Consider the following 20,770-nt stretch of genomic DNA (forward strand, 5'->3'; position numbering starts at 1 on the left):
AACTAACCCGTGTTTGCGAAACTCAAAACACAATGTCCAACATTAGATGTGATTCCAGTGTGCTAACCAATTTAAGATTGTCATTTGGGCTTACCATGTGGTGCATTTCTGTGTACTGGAACTACATATATTAATACACAGGGCCCTGTTCTTTGCAGACAGAAAGAACATGTACATAAATTGCGCCTGTTTCAGCTAAACAAAACCAGTGACAGCCATTCGCTGGTTCATTCCTCAGGGCAATGCCTTGACCAATCAGGGTCAAGCTGCCTGGTTTAAATTTCAAACCATGCTTGACAGTTAACTGTCAGTCACCATCAGTGGTGCATTCTCCATGGCAACACGTCTACCAATCAGAGTCCACTTGCCAGCCAATCAGCACTCTCTTTACATACAGTATGAATTGTTGTTTTCCCCTTATATTGGTATTCTTGCAACACGTCCTGATAAGTGCAAAACGAAAAGCTCAGACATGTCTCTTTTTTCAGCAATATTTTGCTCTCTCCTTTTTCTCCAGAAGGTGCTGGGCAGCCAAGTGCTTGCTCAAGTCCTCATACACAAATACAGACAAATGTAGGCAATATTGAGGTGACTCTTAGAACTAGAGTCAATGTTGTTTTCAATCTACGCATTACTTGTGGCTCAGGATTGCAACCTGTGGCGTCTTTAACCACTGTGGAGTTGGCTAGCATGCTTTAATAGATGCAAAATAAGTGATTCATTTTGCACATACTCTATTGAACCCAATAAAACTAAGGGCCTTACTTCAATTATGCAGTACAAAACAATTAGCTTACTGCATAGATATAACCAATGTAACTACACGGATGAGTAAGGAATGGGCAATTGAAGGTGATTGAAACTAATAGCAGCCTAACTCTTCGGAGTAGGCATTCTGGGTCACAGCTGGCTGACAGCTGCAGGCCTGAAAATTCCATTGACAAAATATAGCAAGCGAGACCCTTCCCCATCCAGTAAGGAAAGTCCTTCTGGGAATATGGCTGAGCTCCTGCTTCCTGGCAGCATAAGAACACATCTCTTTGCCGAGTGTTGATTCAGTCGAGTACTTGTACATTATTACTTTGGAATTTTTATTGTAACTTCCGAGTGCCATTCCTCCTTAGCTGTCCCTCTTCTGTGCTTCAGGATTCAAGCAAATCTTTGCAGGAAGTCAGCAATTGAAAGAAGATGCTGTTGAATTGGCAGTAACTCAATGCAGGGCCAACAATTGATACAAAATGGGATTCAGGATAAGTTTCGGGTAATACATTGCTGTAGAAGTGTTATAATCAGGGATTTCTAATTGCATTATATCAGCAAATCAAGTGTTTTTTTATTCATTCACAGTACGAACCCCATTTGCTTAGCTGAAGGAATAAGCAGAGTCCTAACTCTATAAGGTACTTTGAAGGGACATTTGCTATCTTTATCATCAAGCCTCACCTATTATTCTTATTACTGGTATGCTTGTTATTACACTGGTATCCAAGACCAGTTAACAGCAGGAATACACGGCTACATTGAGAGTTTAGTAAACTGACAGAGCAACATTTAGGGATCTAACTTAGTTCTAATACCCTGACACATCTTGCTATTTTGATCAAGCAATCATCGGTTGTGGCCAGTTCAATAACATAAAAACTAGAAAGAACATTCTCCTACTCATCTCACATTCACACAAGTCAAACTGCAGATGTAAAAATATAGCAATAGCTTCAAAACAACATTTTTTCCCCCCTCCACCACTTAGGTTACACTGGCATGCAGGAAATTTATCACAAGGGTAATATCCAGAACTAATCCAAACAGGCAGCCTTTCATGTCGGTGGCCTAGCAACACTGAACCGACGGTTTATTATGACATCATTAGTTTAGCAGCACCAAAATGGCCAATGGTGACATCACACCTATTAATCAAAAGGGTTATGAGTCATGGCAAATTCAAAAGAGGCAGCCATTCATATCAATGGCTAAACAGCTTGGAATGGCTTCTTAGGACAGTGTTAGTTTAACAAGAAGCCTCAGCATAGTCTGCTGCTTCTCCACCCTCTCGATCCCCCCATCCTGCACCTCCTCCTCAAGTGATCCATCTTTCTGCAGATCCCCAAATGAGGAAAATGACATTCTTTATGAACACAATACAATGTACCATATTTGCAGGTGTATACAGGCCACAACTCATGCATATGTCAACCGTTGCTGAGGTAAAAAAGCTTGTAAACTAATCTTCTTTGTTTTGTTTATAAAAGGCAAGGTCTATACAATAAACGAGGAAAAATAAATCCTTCTGAGTGTGCAATTTCCTTATCGAGCATTAACTGTGGATATTCCCCTTGAGAAACACATTCCATAAAAGAGAACCTTTGATGATCTCTGCTCCCGTTATGTAAAGTCAAATGCAGTTCTGCACAGTTGATGGAATTGTAAATCATCATTTTACATTATCTGGTGAGACAAAAATCACCCACCTAACTCTGGAGCCACTCATCGCCAACACAGGCTTTCCCCCCAAAAAAATTGAAGAGGTGATATGCTTTATTTATAATGGGCCAAAGCCACATTGTCTGTTAATGTTGGGATCATGCTGCAGTGGAGTGCATGCTTTAAGGTGGCAATTAAGAGCAGCTTGCCCCCATTTGGGCAAATATTAGGGAATCATTGCAAGAGTATAAAAACCAGATTATACAGGGTGTTCGTGGAACAAGAGGAATCCATGCCATTACTCTTGGAAACAAAGCTGGTTGAAGGAAAGAACTGGCTTCAGATACATCCTTGCCTGAAAAAATGGTTAACGAACTTAACATGTCTTCAGTTATTTCAACCTGCTTGAGGTATGTGCAGTATAAACAAGCAGTGGAGAAAAATAACATTTCACACATTAGGCAAAATGTATACAAATTCAATCTAAGCATTTAAACATTTCGTTTGGAAAATGGAGCCATGGTGGTTAAGGTAAGGATGGTGCAACATCCCACAGCTAATGTCTACACTAACCATACACAACGCAAAATGCTATCCGAGGAGCACAATTTGTCACAAAAAGTTCCACAGGCAATCAAAATGCCAGATTTTGAGTGATAACAAATTGCCTGCTGCAACAAAACACTTGATCTAACTGTGACTGATCATTCAAGCAAAAACATTTAAATATAAAGCATGTTGTCACTGGACTTGTTTACTTACGGACACCAAACACACAACAGGAACAGTCATTGTTCAACCAAAGGAGCTGCATGTCATGTGACACATTTCTTTACAATACCATTTATCACATCATTGCTCTGGCCAGTGATAATCTCCAGCATATCACTCTGTGCAACTTTAAACTCAAGACACAGCTCAAGTTTGGAAAGACAACATCAGTAAATGTACTGTTCCCAACTGCACCAAGTAGATAAGTATAAACATTTTGCACACCCACTGCTGCATAAATCCTACAAGCAACAGGCAAGCTTAAGATGTTAGAATGCTGCAGCTCAGTGATCTGCGCCCTTTTATGAAAAGCTCCAAGAAAAGACAAGCGTTGGATGGGTTTAAGAGGAAAAGGAGGATGGATAGTTCTTATACTTATACAGTTTTGTCCCCATGAGCAAGTAGACAGTGGCCTACTTTTAGATAAAAATTGTTCTTCATCCACTTGCCAGTTTTTTTTCCTTCCCCTACTGCAGGGATACTGAATCAACAGCTGCATGGGTAGGGGTAGCCCTCCAGTACCTTACCAGAGTGGTCTCTGTTCACCCTGAACAATGAGCATCACCCAGCTATTCAACTGTACTGGCATCACAGCCAAATTCAAGCCTGGTTCTCACCTAACGGCACAAAGGCATTTGCAAGAAGTATTACTTGATTGCAATTAGGAATGTGAACAACATATTTTTTTTTATCCCTCCTTCCCACCCTAGAAATGCTGACGCCAATGGCAGAAATTTTGCTATACAAAACAGACAAGTTAGCACAGTGGGGGAAACAAAGTTGGAGCCTCTCCTATCTGCGTAACTCAACCACTCGCTGGATTAATCTGAGGTGCAGGCAATTAGACCCGGATACAAGGGCTCACCAGGATAAGCGATTACCAGTGCCTCGCTTAAATACAAGACAAACTGTTTTGTACATTAAGCCCAAGAGGAATGACATAGAGGCACACTGTCTCCTTAAAAGGAAGAATGGAATGCACTTGGCCTAGTAAGCTGAAGAGCAGACATCAATATGTTCAGCCACACCTCCTCTCTTACCTCAATGATCCTGTCGTGAACTTGAAGTCCATCTGCTCTGTCAGCGGGCCCTTTCTCCATAACTTTGGAAACATAAATTCCTTCGCTCGAAGAATCTTCCTCACTGTCCTATAAAGTAAGACAACAATGAGTCAGTGGGAGCTGGGGAACAGGCGACTGTTAGTACAGATTATTACATTCTTTCCCTGGTCTCGGGGTTGGAAAGGAAAGAGGAAGGGGCTCAGCTAAAAATTTAGTGTGTTTATTAATTCAAATGGTAACATTAAACTCTGCTCTGCAGGGTCTAACCTGGGACCCTTAACATTAAAATATACCGTTGAGAGTTATTTTAGACCCGTCGCTGTGGTTCAGAGGTAGAACTCACACCTCAGAACCAGAAAAGTTGAGAGTCAGCCACTCGTGGGATCTTGCAGTGTGCATATAGGTTGCTACATTTTAACAGTGGCTAGAATTCAAAAGTACTTCACTAGATGGGGACCACTTTTGGCATGTCTTGAGGTTGTGAAAGGAGCCTTTTAAATGCCTGGATAATAAGGATCTGAGAACAGACATGGAGGGTCAGTCATGGCTCAGTGGGTTCAAATCCCACTCGAGATTTCCAGTGCAGTACTGAAGGAGTGTTGCATTGTCAGAACTGCTGTCTTTTGGGCGAGCGGTTAAATTGAGGCTCCGGCTGCCCCCTCAGATGGAGGCAAAAGGCCCCATGACACTATTTCAAGGAAGAGCAGTTGCCCTAGTGTGCTGGACAATATTTGCCCCTTAACTAACATCGCTAAATACAGATTACCTGGTCATTATCACACTGGGGCTGTGCTTCTTACATCACAACAGTGACTACACTGCAAAAGTATTTAATTAGATTTAATGTGCTTGGAGCAACCTCTGGTTGTGAAAGGTGCTATATAAATGCCAGCCTTTCAGATGTACACTGCCAAATCAACAAAAATAACATTGAAAATACATGTTCCATTTTTCAGAATTTATAAAGCTGTGGCACAATACTCAACCCAGTAAAACCAATCAGCTAATAATGCTTGCTTGATCTCTGTAGTATAATTTGTTGTAACTGGTAGATAGGTCAGTCTAAGGATGTGCAGTAATTATTTTTGGGCACCTTTTCTCGTTGTGTATTCCAGTTACTCCTGAACTGCAATACATGACTGGACTACACCTATAACACCTCACCATGACAACCAAGATGTCAAAACAGCAGTTTAGAATAGCAAATTCCCAAACCACACTCATAGCAGCTAAAAATAGAGTTCAATGATAGCAAAATGCATCTACTTTTCAGACAAAGTTCTGCAATAGAAATGTTAAGCTAATTCCATTCCACAGCCCAGACTGATGTCTGCCAGCAAGCGCTATGCGTTCCCTGTGCGGGTGGGGGGAGGATTCCCTCAGCTGGGAGTGCGCTCTGTCGTGCATGACCGCACTCATCTCCCTGAGGCAAAGCGCTGCCTCAGGGAGATCGGCTCCGATTTAAAACTTTTAATAAACATGTTTAAAATTTGTCCCTGCCATGTCCCCTCATGTGACAATGTCACGTGAGTTGGGACATGTCCATAAGTTTTATTGAAACCTTTCTTAAAAATTTAAATACCCTCATGAAACTTCATCCCGCCTGTGGATCAGGTTTCATGCTTTTCCCAAGGCCGACTAGGCCCCCGGCCTCCCCACCAACCTTAAGGTTGGACGGGCAGGTCCATCAATGAGGTTAATTAGTTTTTTAAATGGCCTTAACAAGCCGTTGACAGTTCAGTGAACGCGCAGCCAACTCGGCTGTGCGCCCGCCGAAGTGAAAATCCAAATGACACGGGGTGACGTCAGGACACACACTGACGTATCCCCGCATCATTTTACGCGTTGGTGAATGGGGCCCGCTCCCGCTCGCCATCCGGAAAAACCTTCCCCAAGTCATGCATCAGCCGGAACTTTCCCTACTCGGGAACACCAAATCCATTTTGTTCAGCTCTCCTCAACAGAACCTTAACTTTGGGCTAAGTTTCACCCTCTCTCTGGCAACTCACTCGCACTAAACCAAATAGTACACAACTGAGCTGAATTTTCAGTCATATCAGATCCCTTCACCAAGAACACTTTTCCCTATCTCTCTCCACCAAAACCCTCATACATGTTTTCATTATCTCAAGACTTAACTGTTCCAATGTTGTTCTCATCAGCTCCCCAGCTTTAACCTACACAAACTCTGGCCCACACCAAGTGCTGCTCACCTATCATCCCTACCTCCCCGTCTTCCAACAAACCAAACCTGCCCAAATGTACAAATCCCTCTTTGGTCTGCAACCTGCTCCTAGACTCCTGGTTTTCTCTCTTAGGCTCATAATCTCTGGCTGGACACTGTCTTCCTATTTTGTGCAGCAATGCTAGCATGTGGATCAGTCAATTTAGAGTAAAATCAATTTACTCCTCATTGGGCGACAATGGGGATTCCCTCACCCCTGCAAAGATTTTTGACTGGAAAGTAGGATAGTAATTTTATATGTGAGTTGCCTTATTCGTAACTGCAGCTCACACATCCCCACAGTACCAGTGATGTCTAGGAACCTGGAGAGGAGAAGTGACCTTTGACTTGTACACAAATTCAAACACACATATGGCCATACTGATTTACTTATGGCTGTTTGATTTGATAGGGCTATTTCTGAGGCAGATATTTCGGTATGGGAAAGAAAATTGGGGTCAAGACTCCACTTAAAGCTGTGCTATAGCTTTTCCAAATAAATCTATTTGTAAAGTTCAGCTCAATTATCTTTTTCCCCTTTAATCACAGTATCAGCAAACCACTGTAATCACAGTCTGCATGAGCCAGTTTAGGTGCTTTCACTGTGCATGATTGAATTATTGCAGTAAGTTCAAAATGGATTTTTGTTTTTAAAAAGGCCAGCACTCAGAATTTAGTCAGCGAACCTATGTATTTGCAAGAAAATTCAAGAGGATTCAAAGAAACACAGTACAGGTATGTGTGCTCATATAATGACTTAGGTTTTGTAATGGGTTCTGATCAGTAGACTTACATACCAACATCGAAATATGGTTCCTCTTTATTACTTAATCACATCCTTAATAAAAGCAGGTGATGTAGGCAGAAAGTATGATCAGCAAAGGAACCTGAAATTCATCCAATTCATGAGATAGTCCTTGATTCCACATTCACAACCAAGTTAGATCTTTCTTCAATGGGTACATCAGCTTGACTTGATTTGTGGTAATGAAGCAGGACAAGGGGCCTTCGTGGACTATCAGGGAGTAGTAACTGTAATATACCTCAGTTTGTTGCAGGAATAGAAAAAAGGGGTGCTTGATGGAAAAACAAATTATAGCTAGACTTAAAATAAAAATTGTCCAGACGGAGTTGAGAGAAAAATTGGCAAATAGAACTGTAGACCTCTGGCTGAGGTCAGCACGATTACAGTCCGCAGGTAAGTTGATTCACTCAAGTGGCTGAGTGCACCGGGCACTTTGTTATGCCCAGCTACATCCCAGCTACAGTGCTGAAGACCCATGCTCCCAAACCAACTACGCCTCTAGACAAATTATTCCATTTGTAGCAAGCTACCCAACAATGTACAGAATTACCCAGGTATGTCCTGTCCACAAAAAGCAGGACAGATCCACTCCTGCCAATTATCACTCTTTGAGTGTACTATCAATCATCAGCAAAGTGATAGGCGTCCTCAATAGTGCTAAACAGCAGCACTTATTCAACAATAACCTGCTTACTGTTGCCCAGTTTGGATTCCAACAAGACCACTTGGCTCCAAATTGCATTACAACTGTTTCCAAACATGGACAAAAAAAAAGAGCTTCATTCTAGACTTGAGGTTCTAGCGACTGCCCTTGACATGAAGATAGCATTTGACAACTTGTGGCACCAAAAGGTTCCAGTAAATTCAGAGGGAAAACTCTTCAGTGGATGGGGTAATACCGAGCAGAAAGTTTGTTGCAGGCCAATCATTTTAGCCCCAGAACATTGCTGCAGGAGTTGTTCAGTGCAGGGTCTGTGGTCCAACTATCTTCAGCTTTCAATGCCCTTCCCCTTATAAGGTCAGAAGCAATGCCACCACAGAGGATGGCACCATATCCAGTTCCATTTGCAATTCCTCCAGTCCACACCTAACTGCAGCAAAACAACATCCAGGCTTGGGCTGATAAATGACAAATAACTTGCCCCATTCCTTCAAGATGTTAGCTTTTCACAAAATGCTAAAAATCTAAAGAGGATGGTGGAGGCAGGTTTAATCAAAGCATAGAGAAAGGAATGTGACTGTTATCTGAAAAGGAAGAATGTGCAGGGTTACAGAGCGAAGGCGGGGAAATGACACTAAGTGAATTGCTCATTCGGACAGTCGGTGCAGACGTGATGGACCGAATGGCCTCCTTCAGCACTGTAACAATTCTGTGTTTCCATGAGATATGACATTGACAAATTCCACACTTCCATCCTCTAGCTAATGGATTGTCAATTCCTTCAAACGGTTCAAAATATCCACTGGCTCATCTAGCTGCAAGTCATAGTGCTCTATTTATTGAGCTATCTTAAAATTAACTTACTATTCTGCCCTCATGCACACATGTAGCAAACAGATGGAAACCAGGTCAAACCAGTTTTTGGGCATGTTACCCACTAACCCAATTAGATTTGACAGATTCAAAGATGACAATTCTAGTTAAAACAGGATTCCCATATGCCATACTTGTACACACCAGACTCTCAATTAATGAAACTGTAATTACAACAACCTTATCATAATTGTTGGTACAAGGGGAAAAAAGGCCTTTCAAAATAGCTGTGCCACCAAGGGATTGTAATAAAGTGAATTGCAAATAAACAGGTGCTGCTATATGAAGATAGTCAAGGTGGAGATATGATCAAGAGATAAAAGAGGCAGTGGAGAGTGAGGGAATGGTAGCCATATTAAAATCAGCATTTTGACTTATTATGAAAGCAATGATACCAAGATGTTGATCAGACTTAACATGGACGTGTTAGTCATGGCTCAGTTGGTAGAACTCTTACCTCAGTCAAAAAGTTTGGATTCAAGTCCCAATGCTGAGGGGCTTGTGTGGAAGCTGTGTAGAACCCCTTGGCTGTATGCCCAACATGGATGTATATTGTAAATATCAAGAGTATTACAACTGTATTGAGACACCTTAGAGTGGAACACCTTGAGAAGGTGGTGGTGAGCCGCCTTCTCGAACCGCTCCAGTCAATAAATGCACTGCGTGATAGGGTGGTGGAAGCATATTCAATATTAATTTTTAAAGGGGAATCGAATAGATACTTGAAAAATAAAAATCTGCAGGGAAAGGGGGTAAGGCAACTAATTGGAAACAAAAGTAAAGTACTGTAGACACAGAAAATCTGAACTAAAAACAGAAAATGCTGAAAATGCTCAATAGGACAGGCAACATCTGTGAAGAGAGAAACTGGGTAAACATTTCAGGTCAATGATCGTTCATCGATTGGGTCACTCTTTCAACTGAGCCAAATGACCTTCATCAACGCTGTATGATTCTATGTGCTATATGATTCTATTTATATTTGAAGGTGACCCTAAGGAAAGTTGGGGAAGAAATAGCAGAGGGTCAGCCTAAAATTCTCCAAAATTCTGAATAGGTAGGTCAGGGGAAATGGAGATTGGCAAATGTGAACTTTGCTTCTTATAAAAGGAGGCCCAGATCATCCAGGAAATATTCAGCCATCAAGCTTTCTTTAATTGTTGACAAATTACTGGCAACTATGACACAAGATGAAATTATGAAGTACCTGCAGAGGAATGAGCATATAATGGTCCTTCAACACTTGCTTAACCAGCCTAATGAGATTCTTTAAAGAGGTACACGGATGCTTACCTCAGTGCGTCTTTAGGCTTTCCTAAGCAACGCAGATGGCTAAGCTAGGCTGGAGATGTGCTCCTAGGTCACTGCCAAAGGTCACGATCCACCAACAGTGCATAAAAGCATCACAGGGTTACTCCCTCCAATTTTGCCTTCTTTCTCGGTTGGCTTTTCTCAGTGGCTTCCCGGAATATCAGGAATGGAAAAGGATCCGTACCAGATGAGGATGTGGAAGAAATGCTGCTCTGTGGCATTCAGGAGACATGTACGCACAAATGTGCCTCCTATGTTACTAAGTTAAGGAGGTTTATCCAAAACATAGGTTGCCGTGTCAATATTTGAACATTTATTTAAAAATGGTCTATATGTTTGGCAACTTTATTTTGTAAATGATCAAATACAATCCATCATTCTCATCACTTGAATGCAGCAATAGCTAGGTCAAGCAATAAAGCCAAGCACTGAGCCCAATATCACTCATACCTTCTTAACACTGTAAAAATGGTGACTTCCACTCTTGGATTCATACCAGATAACAAGTTTAAACCACTAATGAAACCAACCTCCTTTAAAGGGGTTTTTAAGTTAGAAAAAACAAATAACATATGTATTAAAAAGAAACAGTTTAAACAATATATGATTTAATAGTGCGCCTGGGTTAGAATTATAATTATGGCAAACAGTCATTATTTCTTAAAGCTTCCATAATAACTGAACTCACCATATGATTTGGCTGGAGGAGACAGAATTCAGAGATTTCACATCTTAAAGCCTGTTTGATCTGTCCAATGAAATCACTGTGGTTGGTTTGTGTGCTGTAGGTCCTCTCCATGAATTGTTTGCTCATTTTTTTAGGTCTTATTTACAAGCCAAAAATCTGTAGAATTGTGAATGGCAACAAAATTTGGCCACAGTGATGTCATTCTAACCGCTATGCACCACAAGAAGGAAAAATGTAATGCTGTGACACTAAAAGCCTAATTTATTTTTTGTTCCCAATTTTCTCTCTCTGGTCCTGTCCTTTTTGAAGATACAGACTCCTAGCTGGAAGATGTCCTTCACTATCTTGACCAACCAACCAATACTCAAGTATGAGTATAGGCAGTGAGGGCTACTCAAACACTTGGGAAATCACAACCAAGCACAGTCCATATACATATAATGACCAGGAGTATAAACCCTGGCCAACTCCTCCTTCCATAGCTCAGGGTCACTGGTAACAGCTGAAGCACTTCAACTGTCACAGTGACAAACCCATTATGCTGAATTTCTTTGACAAAATGAGTACAGCAGGATTTAGGAAACATTCGGCAGATGTGATGAAACTTTTAAAATGCAACCTGCACGTGGCACCCATTTCAATGTAGTGTGATAACCTTTGAGAAATGGAATGGGTGTTCAAGGTTCACCCTGCAACAATTAAGAGTTATCAAAGCATCAGGCCCCAAAAGTTAGACAGTCATGGCATTTCACCTTTTAATAAAATGCAAGTTTTTCTCCAAGATTGAGAGATTTTAACTACTGAAACAATTTAGTGTGGGCTTACACTGTGTTTGTCTCTATTGAGTGCATGACATGTAGAATGATCTATACTGTACATAAATACACCCTTATTATAATGTACTTTTTGGAAGTCAGCCAAATAGCATGGCAATGTAGAGAGCGCTAAAGGTATAAATAAGAGTGCTTAGAAATTCAGATATTATAAAGACCTACATTGAAATCCTAGCCAGAGTTATAGGAAGTGATTTTCTCCAGATACTTCAGACATTAAAGAAATTTTGAGGTGGTCAAGATGGGATCTTGAGCAATAACCCCAGCTTAGCTGGCATTTAGCTCGAGATACCATCTCGACCACCATCAGGAGCAACACTGGGGGTCCCCTTTGGATGGGGAAAGGGAGGAGTGAATGAGTCCAGGCAAAGCAGCACCAGGATAGAGGGAGAGAAGGGTCAGGAGAGTGAGATGGATTCCTGCCATTCCACCACAACCCCCACCAAGTGCAGGGCACATCTCCTCCTCTGGATCTCCTCCAACAGGACCTCAGGTGTCAATTCGGAGCAAGTGTGCACCCTTTTCTCTGACTCCCTGAGCCACATCATGACTCCGTACCTTCAGTATAAGTGGTGCATGGAGGCCACATATATCACTCCAGAGAATTGCCCCTCATCAGCACTGGAATGTTAAACCTGCAGGTATCTGTTTTAGCATCTCCAGACATATTCGTAATGGTAATTATCATTTAACCCTAAATGGTGTGCTAAAACCACACTTTTTAAGCACAGCATCCACTTAGCACTTATTTTCAAACTTACATCAAAATAACACACATGATGTCTTAGTTTTGACCAACTTTCAATTAAACTGCTGCCGTGAACTCAAGTCGCTGGAAGCATCATGAGATACACAGGTAAGGAGCAATTCACTTAAGATATTGATAAAATGGTTATACTCTGGGTTTGACCTTACCAACTCTGATAGCATCCATCACACTCAACAGAAAAAGACAAGACAAGAACTGGCCTCAGAGCCCACGGATCAGAGAAGGGAAACTCCTCCTGCTAATTATCCAATGATCTCTAATGGAAAGTCCCCAGAAATCTTGAAATTTACAACAGTTTGTTGCCCACTGGGAGTTTAAAAGCAGTTATAATGACTGAAGATTTTCCGATTTAGATCATTTCCTCATAACCAGGAGTCCAGACTATCCAACTGCAACCCTTCAAGAAATTAGAAAGAACCTACATTTATATAGAGCCTTTCATAACCTCAGGATGTCCTAAAGCACTTCATAGTCAATTAAGTATTTTTGATGTACAGCCACTGTTGTGATGTAGGAAATGCAGTAACCAATTTGCACACAGCAAAGTGCCAGGACAAGCAATGTGATAATGGCCAGATAATCTAACTTGGTGATTCTGGCCAAAGGACAAATATTTTGCCAGGAAACCAGGACTGACTCCTTTGCTTTTCTTCAAAATAGGGTCATGGGATCTCTAGCTAGTGCCACTATGACCCTGGCAGAGCAGGATCACCCGTGAGGGTAGATGGGGCCTCGGTTTAACATCTCATCCAAAAGACAGCAGCTGCCCCTCCACACTGTACTGGTCTCTGGAATGGGACTTAAACTCACAACCTTCAGACTCAGAGACAGAAGTGCCACCAACAGAGACATGGCTGACATCAGTGTAAGCTTGTAATAGTATGTTATGTGAGATCTTAAGATGCGGCAAACCATACTTGTCAAAAACTGAACCGTTGCTTGAAGGCATTTGATCAAATTAATCACTACTGCTAACATGCATCATATTCCTTTCCCTTTCGCTCAGTTAATTAAACAGATTTCCTACTGTGTTATTGATGGTAAATCATGCATTAACCCAAAATAGCAGGCACTAACAGGACAAGCACTAATCTGCTTCAAGCTGTGTTTAATCTGGGCTAGCTTCTGAAATGAGTTAGACTCGTGTGTATACCCTTGCAAACTTAACTGAGCAGCTGCACATAGATTCCACCTACTCCATCTTTTGGATGAAATGTTAAACTGGTGCTCTGGTCTGCCAATGGAACTATTTCGAAGAAGACCAGAGGTGTCCTCTCCAGTCTCCTGACCAACATTTGTCCCTCAACCAACATTAAAACATATTATCTGTTGTTTTTGGGAGATGCTGTGCACAAATTTGTTTCTGTGTTTCCTGCATTGCTCTTCAAAAGTACTCCATTGGCTCTAAAGCACTTTGGGACAACCAGAGGTCATGAAAGGTGCTGTGAAAATTCAAGTCTTTCTTTCTAGGGCTAAAACTACATTGAACTGCTGAAGAATGGAAGCCTTGCTCCACACATCTTCCTCCTTCATAGAAAGCTAGCCCCACTATAACACTGGCAGAGCAGGATCACCGTACTCCCACCATCCGGCACTACAAAGGAGACAGACCCTCTGATTCTTCCCAAGGTTCCAAGAATGGGCAACAGAAGAAACAAAAGAAAAGCACTCTCCTCCTTCCCACTGGCCTTGTAGTTTAATTCAATCACCTCAAAAAAGGTGTGCATTTATATAGTGCATTTCATGACCACAGGATGTGTCAAAGCATTTTACAGCTAGCAAAGTACTTTTTGAAGTGTAGTCACTGATGTAATGTAGGGAATTAAGACTTGCATTTATATAGGTGTCTTTCACAATCTAAGGATGTCGCAAAGCATATTACAACCAATGAAGTATTCTCCACACAGCCAATTCGCACAAATTAGCGTCAAGGCCTGTAGCATAACTTCTGCCAGATTTCCCCCATAGAAAAGAACTGTTAAAGTCACCTCCAGAGTATAAATATTATTATTTTAATGAACTTAACCAAACTGATTTAAAAAGTGCAAAACAGGAGCCGGTCATGGCAGTTACAATGGAGAGAAACTGTGTCAACGTTTCAGATCTGGGCAAGAGAAACTGGGCAAGAGAATCAGAATGATCAGATAATTTGTTTTAATGATGTTGGATGACGGCCAAAGGTTGGTTGGCTGGCCAGCAGAACAAACATTTCTGCTCTGCTTCGAGTAGTGCCATTGGATCTTTTACATACACCTGAGAAAGCAGACAGAGCATCAATCCATTAATGCCTCATTCAAAAGACTATTCAAAAGCCTGACCATACAGCACAGCCCCAGTACTGCACTGGAGTGCCAGCCTAGATTTTATGATCATCTCTCAAGCTCCAGCATTGCACTGGTAAATGAGAGAAATCGCAGTAATACTTGTCGGTTGCTGCTGTTCTCTTTAGAGCTATTAATTGCAATGCCAATTATTAAATGGCTGATGAAGCTGCGGACAGAAGACAGATTGGTCATAATGAGGTTATAATCCGGCTTTCACGTCTAAGTGATAATCATCGGGCATTAGTTCCAGATAATGATGATTGCGCCCCATAGTGAACAGATGTCCATGCTAACAGGAGCTTCAAATTTCCCAGTAAACCTCGAAGCAACAAAGCTACTTTATCTGCATTGTTCATTAAATTTAGCATCAAGGCCTTGGCCTGCTGCATGACACATTGCCAGATTTTCCCTGTAGAAAAGAGCTATTAAAGTCACCTCCACAGTGTAAATATTAATAATTTACTGAACTTAACCAAAACAATATTAAAAAGTGTAAAATCGGAGCCGGTCAAAGCAGCAACTGTGGAGAGAGAGACCGCCTTAACGTTTCAGATCCGGACGGGAGAGAGAAACCGTGTTAACGTTTCCGATCCAGACAGGAGAGAGAAACCGTGTTAACGTTTCCGATCCGGACGGGAGAGAGAAATCGTGTTAACGTTTCCGATCCGGACAGGAGAGAGAAACCGTGTTAATGTTTCCGATCCGGACGGGAGAGAGAAGCCGTGTTAACGTTTCAGATCCGGACGGGAGAGAAACTGCGTTAACGTTTCAGATCCGGACGGGAGAGAGAAACCGTGTTAACGTTTCCGATCTGGACAGGAGAGAGAAACCGTGTTAACGTTTCCGATCCGGACGGGAGAGAGAAACCGTGTTAACGTTTCCGATCCGGATAGGAGAGAGAAACCGTGTTAACGTTTCCGATCCAGACGGGAGAGAGAAACTGTGTTAACGTTTCAGATCCGGACGGGAGAGAAACTGCGTTAACGTTTCAGATCTGGACGGGAGAGAGAGACTGTGTTAATGTTTCAGATCCGGACGAGAGAGAAACTGCGTTAACGTTTCAGATCCGGACGGCAGAGAAACTGGGTTAATGTTTCTTATCCGGATGGGAGAGAGAAACCGCATTAACGTTTCCGATCCGGACGGGAGAGAGAAACAGCGTTAACGTTTCCGATCCGGACGGGAGAGAGAAACAGCGTTAACGTTTCAGATCCGGACGGGACAGAAACAGCGTTAACATTTCAGATCCGGACGGGAGAGAAACTTTGTTAACATTTCAGATCCGGATGGGAGAGAGGAACCGCGTTAACGTTTCAGATCTGGACGGGACAGAAACCGCGTTAACGTTTCAGATCCGGACGGGACAGAAACCGCGTTAACGTTTCAGATCCGGACAGGACAGAAACTGTGTTAATGTTTCCGATCTGGATGGGAGAGAGAAACTATATTAACATTTCAGATCTGGGCAGGAGAAACAGAATTAGCATTTCAGGTCTACGACATTCCAAGGTCACAGACCTGAAGTGTTAACTCTATTTCTCTCGTTACCGATGCTGCCTGGCCTGCTGAGTATTTCCAGCATTTTCTGTTCCTATTCCAGATTTCCAGCATCCACAATATTTTCCTTTGGAAATATGGAATCAGTTGGACACAAGCGAGTTATCCTCACGATAGGTAAGGTGAACTCAAACCAGCATTTTAGAAATGCTTCCCCCGAGAGAACCACGGAGTAAAACAGCTGAAGTAAACGCAACATTTTAGGAATGCACTAAGATAAAAGCAAAAAAACTGCGGATGCTGGAAATCCCAAACAAAAACAAAAATAAAAATACTTGGAAAAACTCAGCAGGTCTGACAGCATCTGCGGAGAGGATCACAGTTAACGTTTCAGTCCGTATGACTCTGCTCTGTTGAAGAATCACACGGACTCAAAACGTTAACTGTGTTCCTCTCCGCAGATGCTGTCAGACCTGCTGAGTTTTTCCAGGTATTTTTATTTTTGTTTTTATTTTAGGAATGCAGATGCGTTCACATGTCACAGTGATCTGCAAAAGGCGGGAGGATTTCTGTTCCTTTCCTGCATTCTGTTTATACAACATGGCACTAACATGGACAATTCATAATTTACTACTGCTGACTGTCCCCCCCCTTCCAGGATACATTTGTTTTCCTCTAATCAAAACAGTAGGAATTCCACAGTTTAGGGCCTAAACAAGTGAAGGCACAGCCACCAATGGTGGAGCACTGGAAATGTGTAAGTAGTCAGAATGAGAGGAGTGCAGAGATTTTAAAGGGTTGTCGGAGGTTACAGAAGCAGGGAGGCACGAGGCTCTCCCTCAACAACTCAGGTTGAAGATTTAAACCCTGATCCCTTTTAAAGGTGGCCAGATTTCAAAGGTGGCAAATAGAAGGTGTCTGTGGGTGGAAAGCTAAATGGGCAGAGTTTGGACTCTTTTAATTGTCATGTTAATTTTCAAATAGAGTAAGAACATGTCCAGTTCAGCAAGCTGAAAGGAGGGCTCACTGCAATGGCAGGAATTCAAGAGGACACGAGGAGACGGTTAGGACTTATTAACAAGCAATCACACTTTAACAAGATGCAAACAGCTGCTTGAACTGCCGACTACACTCAGTGCTCTTAATATGGTTTAAGAGGCACCTTTGTAATTGATTGTCCACGTTACTGGCAATTGGTTGGTGTTGTGGTTAAACTAAGATTAGAGAGCATGTGAAGTCAGGTGATAAGTTGTAGAATGGATAGCTAGATGACTTGTAAACAGAGACCAGAGGTTAAATATATATAGTCAGACTCACTGAAGTGGTGTTCCATGGGTTTGGTGCTGGGACTCCTAGTTCACGATTTACATGAACAATTTGGACTTGGGAACTTTAAGCCCAATTTCCAAATTTGCACTTGAGATAAAATTGGGTTATAGTCAATGCTGAAAATACTGCGACAAATAACAAAAATGAATTAATAAACTGGCAGAATGGGAATGTCATTGGCAAATATAGATAAATTTAAGGTGGTATATTTTTGTAGGAGGAAGATGGAGGTCACATATTCTTTGGGAACTAAAAATCTGAGCAGCGTAGAGAAGCAAAGGAATCGAGAAGTTATAGAATCACAATTCATTAGAAGTAGCAACACAGGTTAATAATTCCATTTAAAGAAATCCCAAAAGACTGAGGTTCACTTCAGAGAAACAGAATAGCAGAAAAAGGATCTCAAACTTACAAAGAACCAGGATTTGATTATACTTGTAATACTGTGCACAATTCTGGTCTCCATATTACTCGAAGGGTATAGAGGCATTGGAGAAGATACAGGAAAAATTTACCTGGATGATACCAGAACTCAGGGGGTACAACTATCCAGAAAGACTGAATAGGCTAGGATTCTTCTCTAGAAAGGAAGGTTGAGGAGTAACATCAGACAGTTCTTGAAACTTATGAAAGGGTTTGATAGGCTAGATCTATGAAAATGTTTCTGCTTGTGGAAGAATCCAAAACTGGGGATCATTGTTTTAGGGTATTAAATCCAATGAAGAATCAATGAAGGAGGAGGTCAGCACATCAGTGCAAAAGACAAGGATGAAGCATTTGCAACCATCTTCAGCCAGAAGTGCCGAGTGGATGATCCATCACGGCCTGCCCTTGAGGTCCCCAGCATCTCAGATGCCAGTCTTCAGCCAATTCAATTCACTCCACATGATATCAAGAAACGGCTGAAGGCACTGGATACTGCAAAGGCTATGGGCCCTGATAATATTGACAGCATTGGTGGGTGGAATAAAGGAAAACCCAAAGGGTGTTTTAAATATATAAAGAGCGAGAGAATAACTAGGGAAAGAGTAGGGCCAATTGATGACCATAGAGGTAATCTGTGTGTGGACCCGGAAGATGTGGGTATAGTCCTCAATGAATACTTCGCGTCGGTCTTCACAATGGAAAAGGATGACGCAGGTATAGACATCAAGGTGGAGGACTTGGAATATTACAGAAAATTAACATAGAGAGAGGAGGTACTGGCAGGTTTAGCGGCCTTAAAAGTGGATAAATCCACAGGCCTGGATGAGATGTATCCCAGGCTGTTGAAGGAGGCAAGGGAAGAGATACTGGGGCCCTGGCAGTAATTTTCAAATCCTCTCTGGCCACAAGTGAGGTGCCAGAGGACTGGAGGGACTGCTAACATTGTACCATTATTAAAAAAGTGAGGAAGGGATAGACCAGGAAATTACAAGCCAGTCAGCCTAACCTCTGACAGGAAATTACTAGAAAGAATTCTGAGGGACAGAATATATCTGCACTTGGGGAGACGCAGATTAGTTAGGGATAGACAACATGGATTTGTTAAGGGCAGGTTGTATTTGACAAATTTGATTGAATTTTTTGAGGCGGTAACCAGGAGTGTTGATGAGGGTAATGCATCTGATGTGGCCTACGTGCACTTTATCAAGGCTTTTGATAAGGCCCCTCATAGTAGACTGATCAAGAAAGTAAGAGCCCATGAGATCCAAGGCAAAGTGGCACGTTGGATCCAAAAGTGGCTGAGATGCAGGAAGCAGAGAGTGATGGTAGAGGGATGTTTCTGTGACTGGATGCCTGTGTCCAGTGGGGTTCTGCAGGGCTGGGTGCTGGGCCCCTTGCTGTTTGTGGTGTACACAAAGGATCTGGACTTAAATGTAGGGGGTATGATCAAGAAGTTCACAGATGACACGAAAATTGGTAGGGTGGTAAAAAGCGAGAAGGATACCTGTAAACTGCAGGAGGCTATCAATGAACTGGTCAGGTGGGCAGAGCAGTGGCAAATGGAATTCAGCCTGGAAAAGTGTGAGCTAATGCACTTGGGGAGGGATAACAAGGGAAGGGATTACACTATGAATGGTAGAACCCTGGAAAGTTCTGAAGATCAGAGGGACCTTGGTGTGCATATCCAAAATACCTGAAGGTAGCAGGGCAGGTAGATAAGGTGGTTAAGAGGGCATATGGGATACTTACCTTTATTAGTTGAAGCGTAGAATACAAGAGCAGAGAGGTTATGCTGGAACTGTATAAAACGCTGGTTAGGCCACAACTGGAGTACTGTGTGCAGTTCTGGTCACCAGATTTACCAGGATGCTGCCTGGCTGGAGGGTCTGAGCTATGATGAAAGATTGGATAAGCTGAAGTTGTTTTCCTTGGAGCAGTGAAGGTTGAGAGGGGACCTGATAGAGGTGTATAAGATTATGAGGGGCATAGATAGTGTTGATAGGAAGGCACTTTTTCCATTAGTAGAGAGGTCAATAACCAGGGAGCATAGATTTATGGTAAGAGGTAGAAAGCTAAGAGGGGAGTTGAGGAGAAACCTTTTCACCTGCAGAGTGGTGGAGGTCTGGAACTCACTGCCTGAAAGGGTGGTTGAGTCAGAAACTCTGGTAACATTTAAGAAGTATTTAGATATTTACTTGCATTGCCATAGCCTCCAGGGCCACGGCCAAGCGCTGGGAAATGAGAGTAATGTAGTAAGATCTTTGTTGACCAGCGTGGACACGATGGGCCAAATGGCCTCCTTCTGTGCTATAAACATCTATGAGTCTTTGAGTCTAAACAGCTGAACACACTGCATAGAGCAAAGGCTATTGGCCTAACAACACCCGTAGTAGTAATGAAGACATGTGCTCCAGAACTGGCCTCCGAGCCAAGCTGCTCCAGTATGGCTACAATACTGGCATCAACCTGACAATGTGGAAAATTGCCCAATTATGTCCTGTCCACAAAAAGCAGGACAATTCCAATCTGGTAAATTACCGCTTGATCAGCCTACATTCAATCAGTAAACTAAGAGAAGCTGTGATTGGCAGTGCTATCAAGCATCGCTTACTCAGCAAAAACCTGCTCACTGATGTACAGTTTGGATTCTGCTGGGGTAACTCACCTCCAGACTATATTACAGCCTTGGCCCAAACATGGACAAAAGAAGTGTTTTCAAGGGCTGAGGTGAGAGTGACTGCCCTTGACATCAAGACAGCATTTGACCGAGTGTGGCA

General features: G+C 42.2%; 1 protein-coding gene across 1 annotated transcript in view; it reads right to left on the bottom strand.

The window, feature by feature from the left end:
- The window catches only part of pdzrn4 (PDZ domain containing ring finger 4), a 472,024-nt gene that overhangs the window by 440,609 nt on the left and 10,645 nt on the right, over positions 1-20,770 (bottom strand). The window contains exon 3 of the mRNA XM_041216213.1: positions 4,233-4,340. Coding sequence (XP_041072147.1) covers positions 4,233-4,340 — 108 coding nt within the window. The remainder of the gene's footprint in view (positions 1-4,232; positions 4,341-20,770) is intronic.

The sequence above is a fragment of the Carcharodon carcharias genome, chromosome 21 (genome assembly GCF_017639515.1).
Source record: "Carcharodon carcharias isolate sCarCar2 chromosome 21, sCarCar2.pri, whole genome shotgun sequence".
Lineage (NCBI taxonomy): Eukaryota > Metazoa > Chordata > Chondrichthyes > Lamniformes > Lamnidae > Carcharodon > Carcharodon carcharias.